The 26762-nt window shown below is 44.9% G+C and overlaps 1 protein-coding gene across 1 annotated transcript in view; it reads left to right on the top strand.

Annotated features, from left to right (window-relative positions):
* LOC139275018 (protein diaphanous homolog 3-like) overlaps window positions 1–26762 on the top strand; it is a 1005387-nt gene that overhangs the window by 29698 nt on the left and 948927 nt on the right. Inside the window, 1 exon segment of the mRNA XM_070891880.1 lies at window positions 14024–14056. Coding sequence (XP_070747981.1) covers window positions 14024–14056 — 33 coding nt within the window.

The following is a 26762-nucleotide window of genomic DNA, read 5'->3' as shown; positions in this document are numbered from 1 at the left end:
AATATGGCAGGGGGATGGGAACCAATGCAGGGAGACAGAGGGAAACAAAATGGAGACAAAAGCAAAAGACAGAAAGGAGACGAATAAAAGTGGAGGGCAGAGAAACCCAAGGCAAAAAACAAAAAGGGCCACTGTACAGTAAAATTCTAAAGGGTCAAAGTAATAAAAAGGCAAGCATGAAAGCTCGGTGCCTCAATGCAAGGAGCATTCGGAACCCAGGAGAGGGCTCTGAGCTAGCTGGAGTGGGTGAGAGCTCTGATGAATAGGACCCCAAGAAAGAATGCAAAAGGCAGGAGGCAACAGAGCAGAGTAGCACTGGGGTAAGTGTAAACCACAAGGTGATTGGAAGGGACACTATGTATGAATATAAAGGGGCTGCAGGAGGGGTCAAAACTAAAAATCATGGTTTAAAAACTAGTATTAAAACACTTTACCTAAATGCACGCAGCATTCAAAATAAAGTAAATGAGTTGGCGGCACAAATCATTACAAATGGGTATGATTTGGTGGCCATTACAGAAACGTGGTTGCAGGGTGGCCAAGACTGGGAATTAAACATGCAGGGGTATCTGACAATTCAGAAAGATAGACCAGAAGGGAAAGGAGGTGGGGTAGCTCTGTTAATAAAGGATGATATCAGGGCAGTTGTGAGATGATATTGGCTCTCGTGAACAAAATGTTGAATCATTGTGGGTGGAGATTAGAGATCGTAAGGGGAAAGTCACTGGTGGGTGTAGTTTATAGGCCCCCAAATAATAACTTCACGGTGGGGTGGGCAATAATCAAGGGAGTAATGGAGGCATGTGAAAAAGGAACGGCCGTAATCATGGGGGATTTTAACCTACATATTGGTCAAATCAAATCGCACGGGTAGCCTTGAGGAGGAATTTATAGAATGCATACGGGATTGTTTCTTAGTACAGTATGTTACAGGACCTACAAGGGAACAAGCTATCTTAGATCTGGTCCTGTGTAATGAGACGGGAATAATAAACGATCTCCTAGTAAAAATCCTCTCGGAATGAGTGATCACAGTATGGTTGAATTTGTAATACAGATTGAGGGTGAGGAAGTAGTGTCTCAAACGAGCGTACTATGCTTAAACAAAGGGGACTACAGTGGGATGAGGGCAGAGTTGGCTAAAGTAGACTGGAAACGCAGACTAAACGGTGGCACAATTGAGGAACATTGGAGGACTTTTAAGGAGCTCTTTCATAGTGCTCAACAAAAATATATTCCAGTGAAAAAGAAGGGCGGTAAGAGAAGGGATAACCAGCCGTGGATAACCAAGGAAATAAAGGAGAGTATCAAATTAAAAACCAATGCGTATAAGGTGGCCAAGGTTAGTGGGAAACTAGAAGATTGGGAAAATTTTAAACGACAGCAAAGAATGACTAAGAAAGCAATAAAGAAAAGAAAGGGATTATGAAAGTAAACTTGTGCAAAACATAAAAACAGATAGTAAAAGCTTTTACCGATATATAAAACGGAAAAGAGTGACGAAAGTAAATGCTGGTCCCTTAGAAGATGAGAAGGGGGATTTAATAATGGGAAATATGGAAATGGCTGAGACCGTAAACAATTATTTTGCTTGTGTCTTCACCGTGGAAAACGCAAAAAGCATGCCAAAAATTGCTGGTCATGGGAATGTGGGAAGGGAGGACCTTGAGATAATCACTATCACTAGGAGGGGTAGTGCTGGACAGGCTAATGTGACTCAAGGTAGACAAGTCCCCTGGTCCTGATGAAATGCATTCCAGGGTATTAAAAGAGATGGTGGAAGTTATAGCAGATGCATTCGTTTATAATCTACCAAAATTCTCTGGACTCTGGGGAGGTACCAACGGATTGGAAAGCAGCTAATGTAACGCCTGTTTTTTTTAAAAAAAAAAGGGGGGGCAGACAAAAGGCAGGTAACTATAGGCCGGTTAGTTTAACATCTGTCGTGGGGAAAATGCTTGAAGCTATCATTAAGGAAGAAATAGCGGGACATCTAGATAGGAATAGTGCAATCAAGCAGATGCAACATGGATTCATGAAAGGGAAATCATGTTTAACTAACTTACTGGAATTCTTTGAGGATATAACGAGCATGGTGGATAGAGGTGTACCGATGGATGTGGTGTATTTAGATTTCCAAAAGGCATTCGATAAGGTGCCACACATAAGGTTACTGCAGACGATAAAGGTACGTGGAGTCAGAGGAAATGTATTGGCATGGATCGAGAATTGGCTGGCGAACAGAAAGCAGAGAGTCAGGATAAATGGGTCCTTTTTTGGGTTGGAATTCGGTGGTTAGTGGTCTGCCACAGGGATCGGTGCTGGAACCACAACTGTTTACAATATACATAGATGACCTGGAAGAGGGGACCGGGTGCAGTGTAACAAAATTTGAAGATGACACAAAGATTAGTGGGAAAGCGGATTGTGTAGAGGACACAGAGGCTGCAAAGAGATTTGGATAGGTTAAGCGAATGGACTAAGGTTTGGCAGATGGAATACAATGTCGGAAAATGTGAGGCCATCCACCTTGGGGGGGGGGAGAAACAGTAAAAGGGAATATTATTTGAATGGGGAGAAATTACAACATGCTGCGGTGCAGAGGGACCTGGGGGTCATTGTGCATGAAACTCTTTTGGAGAAACTGCCAAACAACAGTCTTGGTCCAAATTTTCAGCAGCTGGGACAACAAGCATTCCGGTTTCACCGTGACTTGAACTCTGATCGCTGGATTCAGAGTCCAGAGTGCTCACCATTACACCATCGAACTGACTATGAAACTCTTTTGAGATCGAACTGACTATGAATCCCAAAAAAAAGATAGTTTGCAGGTGCAGCAGGTAATCAGGAAGGCGAATGGAATGTTGGCCTTCATTACGAGAGGGATGGAGTACAAAAACAAGGAGGTCCTGCTGCAACTGTACAGGGTATTGGTGAGGCCGCACCTGGAGTACTGTGTGCAGTTTTGGTCACCTTACTTAAGGAAGGATATACTAGCTTTGGAGGGGGAAAAAGATGGTTCACTAGGCTGATTCCGGAGATGAGGGGGTTACCCTATGATGATAGATTGAGTAGACTGGGTCTTTACTCGTTGGAGTTCAGTAGGATGAGGGGTGATCTTATCGAAACATTTAAAATAATGAAAGGGATAGACAAGATAGAAGCAGAGAGGTTGTTTCCACTGGTCGGGGAGACTAGAACTCTGGGGCACAGCCTCAAAATACCGGGGAGCCAATTTAAAACCGAGTTGAGAAGGAATTTCTTCTAGAGGCTTGTGAATCTGTGGAATTCTCTGCCCAAGGAAACAGTTGAGGCTAGTTCATTGAATGTATTCAAATCACAGATAGATTTTGACCAATAAGGGAATTAAGGGTTATGGGGAGCGGGTGGGGAAGTGGAGCTGAGTCCACGGCCAGATCAGCCATGATCTTGTTGAATGATGGAGCAGGCTCGAGGGGCTAGATGGCCTACTCCTGTTCCTAATTCTTATGTTCTTATGATCTTTGCAGCGCAACAGTTGCAGGAAAAATGCAGGGAGCAGTGCCTTTTTTGATCTTGCAAAGGTCTTTGACACTGTCAACCGTGAGGGTCTATGAAGTGTCCTCCTCCGTTTCGGATGCCCCCAAAAGTTTGTCAACATCCTTCGCCTGCTTCACGATGACATGCAGGCCGTGATCCTTACCAACGGATCCATTACAGACCCAATCCACGTCCGGACCGGGGTCAAACAGGGCTGCGCCATCGCTTCAACCCTCTTCTCAATCTTCCTCGTCACCATGCTCCACCTCACAAATCAACAAGCTCTCCGCTGGAGTGGAACTAAACTACAGAACCAGTGGGAAGCTGTTTAACCTACGCTGCCTCCAGGCCAGGTCCAAGATCACCCCAACCTCTGTCGTTGAACTGCAGTATGCGGACGATGCCTGCGTCTGCGCACATTCAGCGGCTGAACTCCAGGATATAGTCAATGTATTCATTGAGGCATATGAAAGCATAGGCCTTCCACTTAACATCCGTCAGACAAAGGTCCTCCACCAGCCTGTCACAGCCGCTCAGCACTGCCCTCCAATTATCAAGATCCACGGCGCGGCCCTGGACAACGTGGACCATTTCCCATATCTCAGGAGCCTCTTATCAACAAAGGCAGGCGTTGATGCGGAGATTCAAGATCACCTCTAGTGCGCCAGTGCAGCCTTTGGCCGTCTGAGGAAAAGAGTGTTTGAAGACCAGGCCCTCAAATCTATCACCAAGATCATGGTCTGCAGGGCTGTGTAGTAATACCCGCCTTCCTGTCTGGATCTGAGGCATGGACAATGTATAGAAGGCACCTCAAGTCGCTGGAGATATAGCACCAACGATGTCTCAAAGATCCTGCAAATCACCTAGGGGGACAGGTGCACCAACGTCTGTGTCCTTGACCAGGCTAACATCCCCAATATTGAAGCACTGACCACACTTGATCAGCTTTGCTGGGCAGGCCACGTAGTTTGCATGCCAGATACGAGACTCCCGAAGCAAATGCTTTATGTGGAGCTCCTTCATGGTAAACGAGCCAAAGGAGGGCAGCGGAAACGTTACAAGGACCCCCTCAAAGCCTCCCTGGGAAAGTGCGACATCACCACTGACACCTGGGAGACCCCAGCCGAAAACCTCCCGAGGTGGAGAAAGTACGTCTGGGAGGGCGTTGAGCTCTTCGCGTCCCAACGCAAAGAACATGAAGAGGCCAAGCGCAGGCAGCGGGAGGAATGCGGGGCAAACCAGCCCCACCGACCCCTTCCCTCGACTAATGTCTGTCCCACCTGTAACAGGGTCTGTGGCTCTCGTATCGGACTGTTCAGCCATCAAATAACTCACTTTGGTAGTGGAAGCAAGTCTTCCTCGATTTGGAGGGACTGCCTATGATGATGGTAGGAAAAATAGAAAAGCAGAGTGTTTTTTGAATGGTGAGAGATTGGGAAATGTTGGTGTTTGGAGGGACTTTGGTGTCCTTGTACACAAATCGCTGAAAGTTAACATGCAAGTACAGCAAGCAATTAAGAAAGCAAATGGTGTGTTAACCTGTATTATTTGGCCAAACCAGTTCATGCCGGTGTTTAGGCTCCAATTGAGCCTCCTTCCATCTTTCCTCATCTAACTCGATCCACATAACCCTCTATTCCCTTCTCCCTCATGCTCATCTTAAATGCATTTATACTGTTTGCATCAACAAACGTTCCCTTTAAGCTGCCTGACTGTGCAGTGTTCCAGAGGTCCTGCGCAACCAGCTTGCTGACTTTTTGAAAGAGAAAAAATGCACATATGCAGTATTTTGAATGGACTGTGCAGCCCCCCCAAAAAAATTGCTGGGGACATTTCCTGTGTTTTGCGAGTTCCACACACTGGATAAAGGCGCTTCTTCTGAATTCCTTATTTGATTTTTTTGGTGACTGTAACAAGATAATGTATAGCGTCCTCTAGCTAGGAGGTATCGGGAGCTATATTGAGAGAGAGTCTTTGGCGATACTTTCCACTTCAGATCGCTGGGCTAGTGCCCATATATCGCTCAAAAAGGCAGGCTATTGCCCATTTTGCTTCAAAAGTGGAAAGTTGGGCCGGAACATCGCTGGAAAATTGCCGGCCTAACTTTTGTGTCATTGCTGAGATGTTTGCCCACACACCACCCAGCACAACTTTTGGCACATCGCCAGGCTGACCGCTCGCCAAGAAGATCGCTGGAGAAAAGCTGCTTTTACCTGGCTTTCCTCACCGAACTTGGCACTACGGGCGCTATTTTGAGCGTCGGAGGAAGTGAGGAAGCTGCTTAAACAAAAGGCTTATCATTTGTGAGTTATTTAAGGCCTTTTACTGATAGATCCACCCACAGTTATACCAGTATTTATATTTGTAAAGTCCTGTCCCCTCAGTACAGATTCACACGAGGCATGTCGTGAAGTCAAGGTCACTCTGGACCTGCACCTTTATTTCACAGCTCTGGAATGCTGCACTTGCCTGAGACCTGTCCTTATATACCTGTCTCTTGAAGTGCACCCCTGGTGGTAAGGTATGCTGGTGGTTACAGGTCATATCTTATTACAGTCATGTATAACATGTTAAGATACAGTTATATATAATAATGTAAGATACATGACAATATTTATATTTCTTTTCGTATAAAGGGCATTTATAACAATAGTAATAGTGATAGTGCCTGTAGCTTCTCTACCATTACTTGTAAATGCTCACATGCCGGAGTCTGAAGTTGAATTTAGTGAAGGGGCCAATCGAAGGGGTGGCAGACTAATGTGGAGGAGGAGAATGTCCAGCCGACGAACTTTCAGGGAAAATAAATCTTACCTCAACTTGTCTGATAACGCGTGCCTTTGGAGGCTGCGCTTCCGAAAGGGGGTCATCAATGAGATATGCCAGCTCATCGAGAGAGATCTGCAGCCTATCAGGACCGCACTGCCCGTTGAGGAAAAGGTACTATCCTTCTACACATCGGGCTCTTTTCAGACTTCAGCTGGCAACATCTGTGGTATCTCTCGGCATGCCACACACTGCTCCATTCAACAGGTGACACAAGCCCTTTACATTGGCAGAATGAATTTTATTAGCTTCCCTATGACCAGAGAGGCACCGACCGGGAGGGCTTTGGGTTTCTCGAATAGCAAACTTCCCCAAGGTGCAGGGAATAATAGACTGCACGCACATCGCCCTGAAAGCACCTTTACAGAACGCAGAGGTGTTTCGTAACAAAGGGATTCTACTCCCTGAATGTGCAGCTTGTTGACAACCACAACTAAATAATCCTGGCAGTTAATGTTAAATTTCCAGGCAGCATCCATGATGCGCATATCCTGCGTGAGAGCGCTGTCTCTGACCTGTTTCACAGTCAGCCAGAACGTCATGATTGGATGTTGGGGGATAAAGGATATGTCCTTATCAGCTGGCCCATGACCCTCCTATGTAATCCCCTGATTGGAAGCAGAGAAACGCAACAACGAAGGCCACATAACTGCACGCAATATCGTCGAGGACAATTGGAGTGCTCAAGCAGTGCTTCAGATGCCTGGACCACTCTGGAGGCAGCCGACAGCACCACCCTGACCAGGTCGCTGAGTTTATTGTGGTGTGCTGCATGTTACATGACCAAGCTATAAGGAGAGAACAACAATTGCCAGATGGGGCTGTCGGTCCACCTCAGGAAGGAGTGGAGGCGGAAGAGGCAGACTACGAGGCTGGTGAGGAACTCTGGGAGAACAATCAGCCTGGCGGTGAATCTATGGTCCCACCGCTCCTCCCCTGCCCCGGAAGACTGGAGAAACCCTAAATGAACGCTTTGCATGAACTTGCATTGGGGACAGTCACCGTTATAGTTACTGTTCGACAACAGTTGCATTTGCATTGAGTTACGGTTTCATCCTTGCCTCGTCTGGCCTGGCCATTGTTTTATAACAGTTGCATTCATGTTTTACCTTTTAGCTTGCATTATTCAAAGACACTGCACAACAATTGTAAAGTGAAAACATTTATTAAAAATCCAAGTAACATTTTTTTTTCTAATGCACCACCCACCCCACAACACACCCCAACAGTGAGCCAACAATAAAAACAACAACAACAATATAACGTGTAACAATTTAAAAAAAAAACACAATAAAGCACCTCTCTCCCTACCTGCGGCCACATTTCCCTCCAGATCCTGTACCCACCCGCCACCCCCCGTATCTTAACCTTACCCCATTTTGGTCCCAGAGTACCGCGCCGAGTCTGGCGTGTAGCGGGCAAGACTTCCTGGGGGGGGGCGGGTGGCGGTGGCGCGATCAGTTGTTGCCGTGTTAGAGGGGCGCTTCGTCTTCCGAGTCTGAAGGAAGTGCTTCCTGCTGACTCGCTGGTGCTCATGGTATGTCTGACGGCGGCACCTTGGGGTTCAGTGCCGTGTCCCGCCAACACTGCATGCCGCAAGGCATGGATGGAGGTGGTCTGCACACGCATCTCCAAGAGCGTCTGCTGCGAAACCTCCGCTTGGCGAGCAGGCACCCAGGACATATCCCTTGTGAATTCCACAAACGCCTGGAGATGCTCGTGACTAATAGTTTGGCCAAGCCCTCAATCCGATCGGCCAGAGGAGGCGTGCGCTGACCCGACCTCCGTCGGGTCAGCGTGAGCACTATTAAACGCCTTGGTATCGCCGGCTGCACTCCGCTTGGTCTCGCTATTTCTTCAGTCGAAAATGACGTTATGGCCACAGGTCCCACAATTGAAAGATGAGCTAGAGGGATGCTGAGGGCATCCTCCTCTGTTTCAACGATATCCTCCTCCTCCCTTTCCATAGCCACCTCCTCTCGTTCGGTGGTGTCTTCCTCCTCCGCACCCGTGGTGATGACCACCTGCACGTTGCCAGGGGCAGGTGTGGCCTCCCTCTCTGCTTTCGGCGTTGCGAGACCTGCAAAACACAATTGAGCTTATTCGAACCGAAGGGATTCTGCACTGTGCTGGCATACGTTGGAGGAGCAGCACAACTACAGTAAATGTGACCGAGAGACGTTACATATTAATGCATCATATGGTATTACATCTGTGTGAAATTCATTGCCCAGACAGCTGTGGAGGCTGCATCAGTTGGAGATGAGACCGAATGATAAGGGAGTGAAGGTTTATGGGAAGGGGACCGATAGCCAGATGGCCTGCTCTTGCTCTTATTTCTTATATTCTATGTTCTGATGATGTCAACCTGAGTAGCAGAGGCTGCATGCATAACATGACATCACTTGTATATTATAATTAGATGAAGTTACATTACTTTAACACTGCTTGACACATTACTCATGTGACGCCTGGGTGGGTTCTGCAACACCACGGGTGGTGGCCGAGCGACTGGCTCCTGACTAGTGCAGCTGATCGCTCCTCGAGGTCGATCAGTGGTTGGAGCTGAACAGGGGCCCCTCCGGCGTGCCTCTGCTCGGACCGGTTATTAGATATCTTCCTCTGCAAACATGAAAAGAGCATGGCATAAACTCATTGACTAGGTACTATCATGGAAAGACAGCATTCGCCAACGTTTTTATCCACAATTGATGCACGGTTAAAACAAAGATCGTGTTTTGGAGCTAATGCTTGACGCAAACATCTCTCTTGACTACAATCTCCATTGAACTTGGCAATGACGAGAGCTAATGTCCAAAAGTGTCCCAGGGCAGACAGTGAGCAAGGGCAGCTCTTCCCCCAGTCTATGCTGGGTCACTGTTTAAGTGACAGCAGCCAGAGAGACTTAAGGGTACAGGTTCATAGCCCTGTCCAGATCCTAGCAGGGAATATATAATTATGTAATGAGCTTAAATTCAATCGAGATTTATAATTATAATTTGCATCATTACAATATAAAATCTATACTTGCTCTTGCCGAAGCAACCAGGCTGTTCCAGCGCTTCCGGCACTGGTCGGACCCCCTCGCCTCATGGGATGCTGAGGAGACCACATCCGCTATCTAGGCCCAAATCTTTCTGTGGACCCAGGGTGGAGGTTTCCCACGCCCACCCCGGGTTAATTGGGCCCACCGGGAGTGCACCTCCTGGACAAGGGCCTTGTTTGCCTTGTCCGAAAAGGGCTTTGCCCTCCTCCTCCCCCCTCCACATCATGCACACGACTATCTGATGATCTCTCTCTCTCTCTCTCTCTCTCTCTCTCTCTCTCTCTCTCTCTCTCTCTCTCTCTCTCTCTCTCTCTCTCTCTCTCTCTCTCTCTGCTTTCCTCCTCTCTCTTGCACGCTCTCTCCCCCTCCCTTGCCTTCTGCGCTTGTGTGGATGACCCCTGACTTACGGAAACGTGGGGAAACTGTTTACCATAACAAAACGCATGCGCAGAAGGCCGTTGCTAGGGAAGTTTTGCCTTCCACATCGCTGGGCCAAAAGTCGCGATCCTAAAAATGGGCGATGTTCCAGCGATCATCAAGGCTGGGACATCGCCCATTTTTTGGGCCCAAGCAATCTGAGTGGAAAGTATAGCCCATTTGAGGGAATGCCATCTTAAACTCCACATGACTGTATGAGGTATCCCAAATAAATAGTTATGTTGAACTAAGAGTTTTCAAGAGTCTACAAAATACATGGTGTCAGAAGTGGGATGTTCGTCTTTGTGTGGCGACCGAGTAAGCCTGCTGGCGAACTATTAAGGCGTTCAGTTGGTGTGTTTCGTCAGATGAGAAGGTTCATGGAGAAGTCACCACAGTCTGTCTTTTGTGGGTCGGGGTTTCTGTTTGACAGCTTTGACATCTTCAGAGTCTAAGTGAGCTTCATGGATTTCATTTGTGCAACTGTGGCCTCTGTAGCTTTACAGAGCATCACACATTTATTGAGTGTTAGGCTTAATTCTTGCAACCGCCTCTTACACAGCTTGTTATCAGATATTCCGTAGACTATGCAGTCGCTGATGAAATCACGCCTCAATTTGCAGACATCACATGACCATGCCAGCTCGCTCTCTTTCACGAAATATCTGTCAAACCGCTCGTCCTCTTGTACACAGTTGTTAAACTGGTATCATTCATAGATGATGTTGGTTTTGCCTTTTACAGTGCTCTTCCCAGAGCATCACCATAATCTCAATTTCATGCAGGCCTTACTCTGATTTGAAGGGAAGGCTATTGTGGATATCTAGGACATCGCTGCCAATGGCAGTGATCAATGTTGTTACCCTAACTCTGGTTTTTCCACAATATTTGTGATAACTTCATAGCTGTTTGAATTTTTTCCAGTTGGCTTTCAAATCGGCAGTTACCACACAAAAAGAATTCAGAGTTCATGAACAATTGCAGATATTGTAGCAAAAGACGAGCTGTCAAAAAAACTAAATTCCCAGCGTATGGGAAGACTGGCGCAAGTTGCGGCAAATGAAATCACTTTTCTCAAAAGTGCAGACCGAGTGGATCGAGGCAGAAGCCCACACACAACCCTAAATATAAGGGCAAGCCAAAAGTTCATGTACTTTCTGAAGAGAGTTATGATTCTCATTTTTGAAGTCATTGTGCGATCAACTTTGCCAAGCATCTTTACAATCAAGGACAAAGCTGACAGAAAATATCCTAACAAGATTATGGTACCTTCTCCATTTTAAAGGTCAAATGGTAAAAATGCAAATTGCATGTGGCCCCACAATCTGTGCTACCTCTTAGATACTTACTTCAGGGCACTACATTTGTGGCAGGGTCTTGTAATGTGCCACTGGAAGATACAAAGAACAAGCAAAAGTCCGTTGTGCCCTTTGTGATCATTGAGGGCCAAAGTGCACCACTGGCTCCCGCGCTGCTTAACAGCTACAACTGATCAAAGTGCAGCATCAGAATATCACAGTGGTAAATGAACCATGCGAATTGCAAACTACAAACAAGGCAAACGTCTCGCTAGTGTCAAAAACTGACAACAATGCGTATCCGGATGGGTTTGAGGGACTTTGACACATGCCAGGGACAGTTCACCTTGAACTTAATGAATCAGTGACACCAGCTGTAATGCCGCCCAGACGGGTGCCAATAGTGATCAAACAAACTAAAGAGGAACTCGATGGTTTGGAAGAATGATAAATCATCATGAACTGACTGGGTATCCAGTCTAGTGATTGTACAAAAACCAAATGGAAAGATACAAATATGTATCAACACTCAACATCTGAACAATGCCCTGAAACATGGACACTATTAATTTCCTGTGATCGATGACATCTTGCCACAGATGTATTAAATGTAAAGGTCTTCACTAAAGCAGACTGCAAGGAGGGTTTCTTGCAATGTGAACTAGAGATTACTCCTACTTCACGACCTTCCAGACTCCATTTGGGGCGATATCGATATAATAGAAACATAGAAAATAGGTGCAGGAGTAGGCCATTCGGCCCTTCGAGCCTGCACCGCCATTCAATGAGTTCATGGCTGAACATGCAACTTCAGTACCCCATTCCTGCTTTCTCACCATACCCCTTGATCCCCCGAGTAGTAAGGACTACATCTAACTCCTTTTTGAATATATTTAGTGAATTGGCCTCAACATCTTTCTGTGGTAGAGAATTCCACAGGTTCACCACTCTCTGGGTGAAGAAATTTCTCCTCATCTCGGTCCTAAATGGCTTACTCCTTATCCTTAGACTGTGACCCCTGGTTCTGGACTTCCCCAACATCGGGAACATTCTTCCTGCATCTAACCTGTCTAAACCTGTCAGAATTTTAAATGTTTCTATGAGATCCCCCTCATTCTCCCCTCTCATAGAATGCCATTTGACATCAGTTCTGCCCCAGAAATCTTCCAGGAGAAGCTAGACCAGAACCTCGAGGGTCTAGATGGAGTCTACAAGATTGCAGATGATATCTTGATCACTGGATGCCATGAGGCACTTAAAGGCCAATCAAGATCATGACGCAAACTTACACAAATTCATGCAGAGAGTGAAACATTAAACTAAACTTCGATAAGTTTGAATACTTTGAATGAGTTTGAAGTTTGAAAGAGCTCCCAAGTGAAATACATGGGACACACATTGTCTCGTGATGGACTCAAAGCCGACCCAAGTAAAGTGGTCGCAATCAATGAAATGCAGAAACCGCAGAATGTCGCAGGTGTACAATGATTAGTCACTGGAAGAGCAGGTTGAACAAAGGAAAGTGTCTCACCGTCCAAGAATGTTACATAATCTTGATAGAAACCCAATGGGCGAGATTTTTGGTTACGCCAAACAGTTTGCTGTGCTACTGTTTTTAGGCCGAATTTCGGCCTTTACGTCGGTAAAGTCGGTGTTGCATGACGATTCACGGTGCAAACCAGGTGTTTTGGCAACTTTAGTCTGGGGACAGAAGTGCTACAAGTGAAGCCTTGGGCGGGAGGAAAAACAAACACTTTTCTTCCCCAAAAATCATTTTGGGGGAAAAAAAAAACACAAACATTTACACGATCATTATGTATTGAATCGCTGAAAAAAACCCCTCTTAACTTGCCTTTTTTGCAGGTTTTCATATCTTTCTGCTGCTGAGACGGCTGCACAGGTTTGACCTGTCTATTCTGGGCGCAACATACGGGAGAGTGCTGAAAGTACAACGGTAACGCAATCCGCGGCGTTGCACGTCGACTCACCTCTCCCCGGCGGTACTTGAAAGTGCCGCTGCAAAGAGATACCTGTGGATCCCGCGACCTGGTTTTCGCTGCAGAAGGTCAAATCGCGGCAAAAACCTGCCGCAAATCCAGCCCAACAGTACATAAAACACTTATTTTAACTCTTTCTCTCTGTCTCTTTCTTCCCCCCCCCCCCCCCCCCCCCAAAAAAAAATGTAAACTGTAATGAAATTGTGATTTGCTTGATTAAAAGACTTGATGTGTGTTGTGACTGCTGTGGAATGGCCCCTTGACTGAGTAATAGCCAAGTAAAATTGTTTTTCAAGAATGAAATGAGAATTATCTTCACATTTAATAATTTATTCAGGTCTTGAGAATATGTAGAATTTTGATTGTTGCTGCAGAACAAGATTGTTGTTTAAGTGTAGTCCTACATTGCTGATACCATTTTAGTGAGCTACTTAAATTATGATTGTGCAGGAGGTTGGTTTAATAGTTGCCTGTTTACATTGTTGAACTTTTTTGAGCCTGGCACATGTTTTGATTTGATTTCATTGAAATGAAAAGAGTGGCTTTTTTAAAAAAAAAGGTGGCTTTCATATCGTCATCAACTACAAAGCGATACAAACTTAAATGCCATAAATAATTGGATTGCTGGGCTGTAAATCTGGATGACCAGATTGTACCATATAGCATGTACAACTGTATGCTATGAATTCATTCAAAGATTTTATTTATTGCTGCAGTGACTGATGTATGATGGTCTTGACAACTATGAAACTTAAAAAAAAATCTTAGCAATAGGATGATTTTAAAAACTAGAATATAGTTTAAAAGTTAATTTTGTTTTGTCGTGTTCATTATTTCCTGAGTCAGCAATCATTTGCCTATTACTATTTATTATTATGTAGTGATGAGCTGTTTTCATCTTCCCCTTTTTTTTTTTGCAGAACTTGAATATCAAAACATTGACCGATGATGTGGTAAGGCTATTTTTTTTGTGTTTTTATAACGAACATTATTATTTTGATCTGGTTTTATTGAGTCGTAATTTAATTTTGCAACTCAAGATTTGAATGTCTGTTAATAGTGGATTAATTTTAGTATTGCATAATGTACTTACACCAATCAATTGAATTGGAGTAAATAAATAAGTAATTTGTGCAAACATTTTCTTTAGGGCACTAATTTTAGTTTCACAGTTCATCGATGTCAGTACTGCAGATGGCAACAGTACTCTGCTTTAATGCTGCATTAGGCATCATGTGGTGACTAATACTATATGACCTGTAAGCTACAAAATTTGTGAATCTAGAATACTGTAGCAACGGATTGTTTGCAAATGATATTCTTCAGACTTGGACATTCTCTGCACCTTGCATCAATGGACAGGCATTGGCTTTGATCACTGTGTGGAGGATCAGTCTCTGTTGATGGTTTGACATCAGCAGCCATCTATGATTTCTGTCATTCTTGTGATGTATGCAAGCATAAACTTGTATGTGTCAGGGGCCTGTATTTATTTATTTATTTAACACAAAATTTGCACTATTACCCTCCGTTTATTATGTACTTTCAGCAGGTGAGGTATTGTTCTGTGCTGACTGGTGCAGAACTGTGACCAGTTCATTTGCTATGAAGATAACTGCATTTGTGAGGGGAGTACAAGTTCTTTGCTGTGTATTTATTGCAGGTTTTGATCTGTAGCTAAAATTTAGGCTCTATTTTCAGTGGTAGCATCTATTTGCAACACCAGATTTCTGATTGGTCCCCTTGGAGGACAAGACACAACCAGCAGTTTGTCCAGAATAAGTAATTTGATCCTGACTACTGAAGAGTAATGAAGATCTCTGCAGTGTCTAATTTGATCCAGTCATTGTCACAGGCAGATGCCAGTCCTCACACTGCCAAGTTCAGATAACCTGAGAAATAGGAGCAGAAATAGGCCATTTGGCCCCTCGAGCCTGCTCCGCCAATCAATAAAATCATGGCTGATCTGATCCTGTCCTCAACTCCACTTCCCTGCCCTCTCCCCATAACCCTTGACTTCCTTATCTTTTTCAAACATCTGTCTGTCTCCAACTTAAATATAAGTGAGGCCATGGAGGAATTTCAACATGAGGATGAGAATTTTAAAATCAAGGTATTAGTGGACCATGAGCCAATGTAGGTCAATGAGCATAGGGGTGATGGGTGAATGGGACTTGCTGCATGTTAGAATACATGAAAGCAGAGTTTTGGATTAGCTCAAATTCATTGAGGGTGGAAGATGGGAGGCTTGCGAGAAGAACATTGGAATAGTCAAGTCGGGCAAATATATCTCCTGTTATGTCATGCATATTGGTCAAGCTCAACAGGATCTTCTTTCCCCGCTGATTCTGCCAAGCCTGTTCCCTTGGCTGTGGTTTTGCTCGATACAAAATATGCTCTAATTTTAAAAAAAAAATCATTTATTTATTGCCCATCCCTAGTTGCCTTTGAGAGGGTGCTAGTGAGCTACCTTTGGAAATGCTGTGGTCTGAGGTGGGGAGTAGAGTGACAACATGGTGCAGGCGTAAGGAGGTTAGGGGTGGAAGAATGTGATGCAGACCTAACAGAGGACGGGAGAATGCAATCCATCTTCTCATCTGGTTCGTGTCCATGCTCATATCCTCCTTTTTCCCCCCCCCCCCCCTCCCATTCCTCACCAATATTTCCTCCGATTTCTTTTTGAAGTGCATGGCTCCTTGAAGGGGCTCTGTGGCCCATTCAAATTTCCACGCATGTGCATTTTTTCCCCCAACTTTAAAAGCAGTTTTGCGGCCTGTATGGGACCTCCAGACTGCCCACGCAGCTTAACGGTGCTCCCTCCCCCCTGCCAACGTGTTCCTGACCTTCACTCCCCTAATGAGTTCCTGACTTTCTCTCCCTCAGCGAATTCCCGGCCTTCTCTTCCCCCAACGTGCTCCCAGCCTCCTCTCCCTTCACCCCCTCAAAGCAACCCTTGACTGCTCTTCCCTTTCCTCCCTCCCCACCCAACGTATGCTGCTGGGCCTCCTCCTTTCCTCCCCTCCTCCCCTCTGTCATCCCTGGCCTTCTCTTTCCTGCACCCCCACCCCAAAACGAGTCCCTGACCACCTCACTCTTTCCTTTCCCCCTCCCCCCACCTTCTGTCCCAACATCTTCCCAACCTTCTCTCTCCCAACGAGTGCACGGAGGGACTCTGAACACTGTGGAAATAATCACGCCGATTTTCAATGTAGTTCTTGCAATTCCTGTGGGTGTTGATGAGTACCAGGGAGTATTCTTCCTTGGGAAGTCACAGTGCTTCACTTAAACTACCTTCTGCATGGCAGCAGCTGAAATCTGAGGGGGGTGGTGGCGGTGGGATTGGACTAGTTAGGTTAGACTGTACCAAAAATGGTAATTTCAGACCTTATTTGAAACATAGCTGCTTTGTCCTCATGCTTACCTTCGAACCCTCCCTGGTGATTCAGCATGACGGTCTTGATTCTGATAGTAAGACTGAGAAGAAAAGGATGACCTAGTCGACATCACTAAGTCACTGCTTAATCCAATGGTTAGGTCTGGTGTGGCCACCCATTCAAAGCTGAAGTGCCAGAAAAATAACACTACTTCTCAACCAAGAGCCACAAGTTTCAATCATCACTAAGTATATTCTCTGATTCCTGAGCAGTGAGATTAACATGTGAATCTTGATGGATTTTGTTTCAAACTATTTTCTTGCTATCTTAATGGTTCCTTTTGAATATTCCTTCTGTGGAATATAGCCAGGCTCCCTAGAATTTTGCAAAAGCTTAAAGCCAATTCCTGTGGCATCCCCAACTGAATACTGTCGTCAGAAAAGTCTGAACCGGTCTATTCAGCTCCTTGTGATCGAGAACACTGACGTTGGTGCATCTATCCTCCCAATGGATTTGCAGGATCTTGCAGAGACAGCGTGGTGGTATTTCTCCAGCGCTTTGAGGTGTTTACTGTCTATGGTCCACGTCTCTGAGCCAAATAGGAGGGCAGGTATCACGACAGCCCTGTAGACTATAAGCATGGTGCCAGATTTGAGGTGATGGTCTTCGAACACTCTCTTCCTCAGGCGAACGAAGGCTGTGTTGGTGCACTGGAGGTGGTGTTGGATCTCGTCGTCGATGTCTGCCCTTGCTGATAGGCTCCCGAGGTATGGAAAATGGTCCACCTGGTATCTGGGAATCCCTGGCCCAAGTCGAGGCTGAGCACCTCTAGTCTCATCGCCGAGAGCATGTGGAGGACAAGTGCAAGGAGCGTTCGACTCCCCACCCACCCACCCTTTCCTTCAACGACTGTTTGTTCCACCTGTGACAGAGACTGCAATTCCCGTATTGGACTGTAGAGTCACCTGAGAACTCATTTTTGGAAGCAAGTCTGTCTTGATTTCGAGGGACTGCCTATGATGATGATGATGTAAACTTATTTTTAATTAAAATGTAATCGAAATTGTTATTGTAAAAAGACACCATAAAACAAATTAACTAGAAATTTCAATCAAACATTAACTATCAATATTGCAGTCAAAAATTAATAGCTTTAAAAAGTATAAACAATATATATAAATTTAACAACTACTTTTTATATTTAAAAAGAACTGTTTAAATACAAATTCCAGACCACAGGCAAAAAATCTTAAAATAAATAAATTAGATTCAACATAAAATCCTATTAAACATCTGTCTGTCTCCACTCAGTAAATCTGGTCAATATTGGTATCACACTTGGTTAACTGGCTCAAAGTAAAAAGTAACATATCAAAACTGGGGATAGGGAATGTATGAATCAGAAATGAGAAAAGTGATGAGGAAACTGCCAATGAGAAACTACTGATGATCACCAATCATGAATGACCAGTTATAAGAACCTATTGAGAAACAAGGAGGGGAACCAATCAAATGTCTCATTACTTTTTGAAAATCTTTTATTGTCTACGATCTCTTCCCCTTTTTGCTTAAGGAGTACAGGATTAAAACAAGTTTCTGATGTAATAAACATTTGAAATTCACAAAAATATGATTAACTTACCTGTCAAGATGTCTTTTGTGACTTTGGTTGCCTTCATTAATTAGTTTATTTGGAGCTGTCAACCTCTGAAAATTGAGCTTCCAGATGTCATCAACATCTGTTCTATTTACGTTAAAGTTACTTTGTTTTCTTAGTGAAAAAGTTGATTTATGTTTTAGCTTATTTTATAGAATTTTTTCCCAAATAATTTGTAAACTAAGATGAACTTCATAAGATTATAGAATAGTGCAGTATCCCGGAAGGAGGCCCTTGGACTCATCATGCCTCTGCCAGAAAGAGCTATCCAATTATCCCCACTATCTTGTTGTTCCCTCATAGCCCGACAACATTTTCTGTTTCAAGTATATATCTAATTCCCTATTGAAAGTCACTAATACTTCAACCACCCTTTCAGACAGTGCGCTCTGGATCATAACCACTCGCGTAAAAATAATTCTTCTCCGCTCCCCCTGGTTCTTTTGCCAATTATCTTAAATCTGTGCCCTCTGCTTATTGCCCATCCTGTCAGTGGAAACAGTTTCTCCCTATCTGCTCTTTTCAAAACCCTTCAGAATTTTGAACACTTCTGTTTCATCTCCTCTTAACTTTCTCTGCTCTAAGGAGAATAATCCCAGTTTCTGTCGTCTTGTCACATAACTGAAGGCCCTGCTACCATTCTAGAAAATCTCGTCTGTATTCTCTCCAAGGCCTTCACATCCTTCCCATAGCATGGTGCCCAGAATCCAGCTGAGGCCTACCCAGTAAATTATAAAGGTTTAACATAACTCAAAGTACTCATATATTTTATTACCCCAGCCATGTCCTTGGCAAGATTTTATTTTGGGTCCTTAATCGCTTCCCCCCCCACCCCCCACCCTTCCTTTGATTATTCTTTTCCTTTTTTATATGTTTATAAAAGTGTTCTTTTTTTATAGTGCCTGCTAATCTTTCTCATACACTCTTGGGTCCTCATTTTCTTTTTTAGTTCTCCTCTGCACTTTCTGTATTCTGCTTGATTCTCTGCTGTATTATGAACCTGACATTTAACCTCACTAAAATTAGCTATGTTCCAGTTCTTCACCACCTTTTTGATCCTTGTCTTTTTCCATAACAAGATGATTAGGTTTAGTGTAGTTATGTCTGTACTGTACCTGTGAATGACTCTACGAGGCAATGTGTTGTACTCAAACTATAGTGACCTTGGTCCTTTATTCCAAACTCCAGAGTGAGGAAGCTGCATGGTGGCTCCCCTTTTATGCAGCCCTTGCCACCAGGGCAGGATAGGAAACCCCAGTCTCCACCAGTGGTCCCAGCATGTATATCCACAGTGCAAACCTTATTGATAGTACATCAGGTAAACAAGTCTCCATCTTATGCAACTATACAGTGACTACACAGAGAGTATGTCGATAGTCTGCATATATAACAATTGTGATCACTGTTTTCCAAATGCGCTCCCACTGAAACATATTCCATTTTAATCCCCAGAACTAGATTCAGTGCTGCTTACTTCCTTGTTGGGCTGGAAATTTACTGGTCAAGAAAGTTCTTGTGTTCATATTTCAAAAATTCATTCTTTTCCTTGCCCGGTACTTTTTTCCCAAGTCTTCTTTGGATAATTGAAGTCCCCCATTATCATTGATTATTTTGCAGCTTTCTGAAATTTGCTCCTCGATTTTCTTCCCAGTATTTGATGACTCATAGTATGCACCCAGCAGCATAATAGCTCTCTAACTCTAACCACATAGATAAGAGTTCAAAGACAGAATCTATGGGCCTGTAATTTGCAGCCCCTATATGCGTGTACAAGTGTGCATACGCGCCCGTGAGGGCTGCTCAAGTTCTGGATTTAGTGATAACCCGGAACTTGCGATCTGTCAAGAATCTTTCAACGTATCTCCGGGAAAAGGGCATCCGCGTGCGGACAGTTGGACTATTTGCTCAACCTCTGCCCAGCGAATTCCCGTGAAATTCTTACACCTGGTAAAAGCAAGAGTGAAAATAATTCATTTTTAGTTCATTTTAAATCAATAAGATATGGTTATTTTTAAATACTTTTTTCAAAAAATTAAATTTTTGTTTTCAATATTTAATTAAATGCCATTTTAATTTTAAATATGTAATGTTTTTTTTTCATTTATTTGATGTGTACGTGTATTTCTTGGGGTATTCCCATTCATGCTTATGGGGATTCCATACATACGGAATCCCCATGAGCATGATTGGGGATTCCCTGCTTTCACTCGTTGGGCCGGCCCACATTATCTCGAGGGCGCCCTGGGATTCGTGGGCCTTTACCCACGCACGCCTGGAGAGGCCCAGGACTGTGAATCTCCGTATATCCCGGACTACCAGGTACACAGGCATTTTATTTGCGGATTGGAGGCATTCCCCCGTGGGAAGCCTCAGGCTGCAAATTCAGGCCCTAAATCATCCTTTTCCAGGGCTGTACCTTTTGGTCAATACAGCCATCTCCTCGTAATTTTTTCCATTCTCAATTTCTCCCAAAAATGCGCTGGAATTTGTGGTCAGCAGCCAAGCCAAGATGTTCACCACTGGCTCTGAAGTAAGCTTCATGTAAATATCTCGCAATCTCTGGCGAAGTTTGGGTTTTCTGATGCGGAGTGCGAGCTGCTATGACTTCAACTAGTTGTCTAAGCAGCCAATCAAAATACAGAATTTGCAGTGAACCAGGAAGTGAGTGAGCTCTTAAAATTTTAATTTAAAAAAAAATGTTAGCGCAAAACAAAGAGTGGGGCTCTTGAGTGGGAAAATAGCAAACCTGAAAAGCTTTAAAAAAACTTTAAAAAAAAAAAAAATTAAAAAAAAGTTTCTCCATTTTAATTTTTATTAAAATGGATAAATTTGACACTGCACAATTAAATTTTTAACTTTTCATGGCCATAACCTTTGTTTAGTAGTCAATGCACTATTAAAGCCCTAGTTTAAAAAAAAAATTGTTCTGGATGTGGGCGTCGCTGGTAAGGCTGGCATTTATTGCCCATCCTTAATTGCCCTTGAGAAGGTGGTGGTGAGCCGCCACATTGAACTGCTGCAGTCCTTATGGTGAAGGTGCTCCCACAGTGCAGTTAAGAAGGAAGTTCCAGGATTTTGACCCAACGATGATGAAGGAACGGCAATATATTTCCAAGTCGGGATGGTGTGTAACTTGGAGGAGAACTTACAGGTGATGGTGCTCTCCATGAGCATGCTGCCCTTGTCCTTCTAGGTGGTAGAGGTTGCGAATTTGGGAGGTGCTGCTGAAAGAATCGTGGCAAGTTGCTGCGGTGAATCTTATAGATGGTACACGCTGCAGCCACGGTGCGCTGCTGGTGGAGGGAGTGAATGTTTAAGGTGGTGAATGATGTGCCAATTAAGCGGGATGCTTTGTCTGGGTGGTGTTGAGCTTCTTAAGTGTTGTTGGAGTTGCATTCATCCAGGCAAGTGGAGAGTATTCCATCACACTCTTGACTTGTGCCTTGTAAATGGTGGAAAGACTTTAGGGAGTCGGGAGGTGAGACACTTGCCACAGAATAGCCAGCATCTGACCCGCACTTGTTGCCACAGTTACATCTAATCCCTTTGGGTCTAGCTTTTAGTGGGGTATTAAACAGCAGTATTACTGCAGAGGAACCAAAGTTTTCATCAGTTTCTACAATTTGAGAGATTTCACTGATTGCCGGCTCTGTTGTGAGCTGGGGAGGGAGAGGCACAGCACAGCCTGTGGAGGAGCAGTGAATGACAAACTGCATCTTCAGGATTTCTGCATTAGGCAAGAAGGCATGCGCTAAGTTGCGTTCAGTTTGAAAATCAAAATGACTGCAAACGCTGCCAGTTTGCTTTCATCAGGACCGCAAATTCTCGATCATTGTAGCCAGGAATGTTTAGTTCTCATTCATGTGCTTGTTTGAGCCAGGTCTCTGTTATTGTCATGGTTGATGTGGTGTATATGGACTTCCAAAAAGCGTTTGATAAAGTGCCACATAGTAGCCTTGCCAGTAAAGTGACAGTGGCAGCATGGATACGAAATTGGCTGAGTGATGGGAAACGGTGAGTAGTGGTGAACGGTTGTTTTTCTGACTGGAGGAAGGTACATCGTGATCTCCAGGGATTGGTACTAGGACCACTGCTTTTCTTGATGTATATTAATAACTTGGGTGTACAGGGCAATTTCAAAATTTGCAGATGACCGGAAACTTGGAAGTATAGTGAACACTGAGGAGGATAGTGATAAACTTCAAGAGGACATAAACAAGCTGGTGGAATGGGCAGATTACATTTAATGCAGAAAAGAGCAAAGTGATGGATTGTGGGCGGGGGTGGGGAGAGAAGGAGGAAGAGAGTGAGAAAGGCCGGGGTGGGGTGTGGTAGGGGTAAAGAGTGAGAGGCGTGGGGGAGAATGAGACTGGAAGGGAGAGAAGGTGGTGGTGGTGGGGGGGGAGGGAGGGTGGGGTTGGTGGTGGGAAGAGAATGAGAGGCTGGAAGGGAGAGAGACTGGGGGGAGGGGGGTGCAGATCAGGAGGAACTCGGAAGACTGACCACCTTCTTCCAACCCCCTACAAGGGGCACAGTTGGGAGTGAATGATATCCAGAAGTTACGACTCACTTCATATCCAATAAACCTCTAAACAATCCGTACACAATGCCTGCCCCATCTATGGTGGCGGGGGGGGCGGTGGGTGTGAGAGGCTGCACTTGTGCTGGGGTAAGGCATTTTGGTGGGGGAGGGATGTATTTGGACTGGGGTAAAGCACTTTGGCTGGCCCTTGCTGTCTTCTGGGGAGCTCTGTCCTCTGTCGCTTCAGGAAGTCAAAGTGGATCGAGTTACAATTTGCAAAGTCAGTGAGACCTTGGGATGGGTGGTTCCAATTACACATTCCTGTGAAACTTCAGAGTGTGGCTTATCTTCCAAGGGCACCAATCATAGACAAGTGGTGTACTATGGTGGCCATTTTTTCACTAAATAAGTGCATCCGTGTGGAGAATGCCATTTCAATTTCATTTAAACAATAAAATACAACCTTACAAAAGTATTAATGTGTTCATACATCATGGAGACAGCCTAAGTAATTCTCTGGCTTTTTAAAAAAAAAAGCAAAGTCCTCACACAGCAAAAAAAAAATCTTAGCCAACATGATGGTTCTTCCAAACAAATAATCAATGGATACTAAAGTCAAATGATAACGTTTCGTGAAGTTTGGTCCAAATTATGACCTTCCAGATATTTTGGATGGGCACTTGTGTTGAGGATACTCAAAGCAAATGTGTAACTGATGTAAGAACAGGTCATGGAGCCGGAAAGTTTCCTGCTAGGGAGGAGAGAGCAATGAAAACTACAATCCTATAGCTATTTCGGAATCTGTTTCTTGGAAACAGATTAAGAGACTTTGGGGTAGTAACTTCCTGTGACAAAAATGTTTGTTTTTGTGTTGGCAGCTATTTATATTTCAGCAGATCACTTCATTGGCATTGCTCATGTTGAGTCATTCAATTCACTGTTTCATTCCATATAATTAGGGCCATTGATTAACATGACCACAAATCTCGAATGTGCAGAGACGTTTTCAGGCTCAAATTAAAAAAAAAAAAAAAAAAATTTTCAGCTGAGAAAGGCAAGGATTAATCAAGGACAGTCCGCACGGATTTGTTAAGGGAAGATCGTGTTTGACTAACCTGATTGAATTTTTCGAGGAGGGTCGATGAGGGTAGTGTGTACGATGTAGTCAAAATGGACTTTAGCAGAGCTTTTAATAAGGTCCCACATGGCAGGTAAAGGCCCATGGGATCCAGGGCAAATTGGCAAGCTGGATCCAAAATTGGCTGAGTGAGGAAGCAAAGGGTAATGGTTGATGGATGTTTGTGACTGGAAGGATGTTCCAGTGGGGTTCTGCAGGGCTTAGTACTGGGTCCCTTGCTTTTTGTGGTATATATCAACGATTTAGATTTGAATATAGGGAGTATGATTTAAGAAGGTTGCAGGTGACGCTAAAATTGGCTGTGTGGTTGATAATGAAGAGGAAAGTCATGGATTGCAGCAGGATATCAATCCACTGGTTAGGTGGGCTAAGGAGAAAGGAGGGAGAGAGAGAAAGAGTGAGGGGGTAGGGGAGGAAAAGAGTTAGGGGAGTGGGGTAGGGAAAGAGCTGGGGGGGTGGGGGAAGGGAGATTGAGAGCTTCACACCCAGCCAAGTCCTTCTCCCTAACATTTGGGGACTTGTGCCAAAATTGGGAGAGCTTTTCCACAGACTGGTCCTGCTCAGAATTGAACCTTTCTGTCAATGTCCCAGACTTCTCCATCATCGCACTTGGGTATGTCCTGTCTCTCTGGCAGGACAGACCCACCAGAGGTGGCGGCACAGTGGTATGCAGTCTGGAGAGAGTAGCCCTGGGAGTCCTCAACATTGACTCCGGACCCCATGAAATCTTATGGCTTTCGATCAAGCACGGGCATGGAAACCTCCTGCTAATTACCACCTACTGTCCTCCCTCAGCTGATGAATCAGTACTCTTCAATGTTGAACACCACTTGGAAGAAGCACTGAGGATAGCAAGGGCACAGAATGTACTCTGGGTGGGGGACTTCAATGCCCATCACCAAGAGTAACTCTGTCGCCACCTCTGACTGAACTGGTTGAGTCTTGAAGGACATGGCTGCAAGACTGGGCTGATAGCAGGTGGTGAGAGAACCAACACTGGGGAAAAAAACCTACTTGACCTTGTCCTCCCCAATGTACCTGTCACAGATGCATCTGTCCATGATGGTATTGGTAGCAATGACCACCGCACAGTCCTTGTGGAGATGAAGTCCCGTCTTTGCACTGAGGACACCTTCCATCGTGTTGTGTTGCACTATTTCCGTGCGAAATGGGATAGATTCAGAATAGATCAAGCAACTCAACTGGGCATGCATAAAGCGCTGTATTCCAGCACAATCTGTAACTGCATGGCCCGGCATATTCCTCACTCGTACCATTACTATCAAGCCGGGCGGCCAACCCCTGGATCAATGTAGAAGAGCATGCCAGGAGCAGCACCAGACGCACCTAAAAATTAGGTGCCAACCTGGGGAAGCTGCAACACAGGTCTACATGCATGCTAAACGACAGAATCAGCATGCTTTCGCAGAGATAAGCAATCTTGCAACCAACGGATCAGATCAAAACTCTGCAGTCCTGCCACATCCAGTCGTGAATGGTGGTGGACCATTAAACAACTAATGGAAAGAGGAGGCTCCATGAACATTCCCATCTTCAATGAGCCCAGCACACGTGTGCAAAAGATGAGGCTGAAACGTTTACAGCCATTTCAGCCAGAGGTACCGCGAGTGGATGATACATCTCTGCCTCCTCCTGAGGTCCCCACCATCACAGAAGCCAGTCTTCAGCTAATTCAATTCACTCCACGTGATATCAAGATACAGCTGAGTGCACTGGATACAGCAAAGGCTATGCGCCACGACAATATCGCCGTTGTCGTGCTGAAGACTTGTGCTCCAGAACTGCCCAGGTATGTCTTGTCCACAAAAAGCAGGACAAATCCAATTACCATCCCATCTGTCTACTTAGAATCATCAGCGAAGGTGTTGCCGACAATGTTATCAAGTGGCACTTAGTCGCCAGTAACCTGCTTCCCGATGCTCAGTTTGGGTACAGCCAGGACCACTCTGCTCCAGACCTTGGTCCAAACATGGACAAAAGAGCTGAATTTCAGAAGTGAGGTGAGAGTGACTGCCCTTGGCATCAAGGCAGCATTTGACAGAGTGTGGTATCAAGGAGCTCCAGTAAAATTGAAGTCAATAGCAATCGGGAAAAACTCTCCACTGGCTGGAGTCATGCCGAGCACAAAGGAAGATGGTTGTGGTTGTTGGAGGCCAATCATCTCAGTCCCAGGACATCGCTGCAGGAGTTCCTCAGGGCAGTATCCTAGGCCCAACCAACTTCAGCTACTTCATCAATGGACCTTCTCTTCCACTCGACACTCGACCAGCTCCGTTGGGCGGGCCACATTGTCTGCATGCCTGACACAAGACTCTCAAAGCAAGTGCTCTACTCTGAACTCTTACACGGCAAGTGAGCACCTGGTGGGCAAAGGAAATGTTTCGAGGACACCCTCAAAGCCTCCTTGATAAAATGCTTTCCCACCAACTCCTGGGAGTCCCTGGCCAAAGACTGCCATAAGTGGAGGAAGAGCATCCGAGAGAGCGCTGAGCACCTCTCGTCTCATCGCTGAGAGCATGCAGAAATCAAGCACAGACAGTGGAAGGAGCGTGCGGCAAACTGGACTCCCCATCCACCCCTTTCTTCAACCACTGTCTGTCTCACCTATGACAGAGACTGTAATTACCGTATTGGATTGTTCAGTCACCTAAGAACTCACTTTGAGTGGAAGCAAGTCTTCCTTGATTTCAAGGAACTACCTATGATGATGATGATGGCAATGACTTTCCCTCCATGATAAGGTCAGAAGTGGGGATATTCACTGATGATTGTACAGTGTTCAGTCCCATTCACACCTCAGATAGGAAGCAGTCCATGACCGCATGCAGCAAGTCATGGACGACATTCAGCCTTGGGCTGATGGGTGGCATTTAAATGCCCATTCTGCAAATTTGTTTACGGTAGAATTAATTAAAAGCTTTTAGTTCAGCATGTGCAAACTTTTTAA

This window comes from Pristiophorus japonicus, chromosome 10 (assembly GCF_044704955.1).
Source record: "Pristiophorus japonicus isolate sPriJap1 chromosome 10, sPriJap1.hap1, whole genome shotgun sequence".
Classification (NCBI taxonomy): domain Eukaryota; kingdom Metazoa; phylum Chordata; class Chondrichthyes; family Pristiophoridae; genus Pristiophorus; species Pristiophorus japonicus.
Note: the sequence above shows the minus strand (reverse complement) of the source record. Positions and strands in the feature narration are given on the sequence as shown.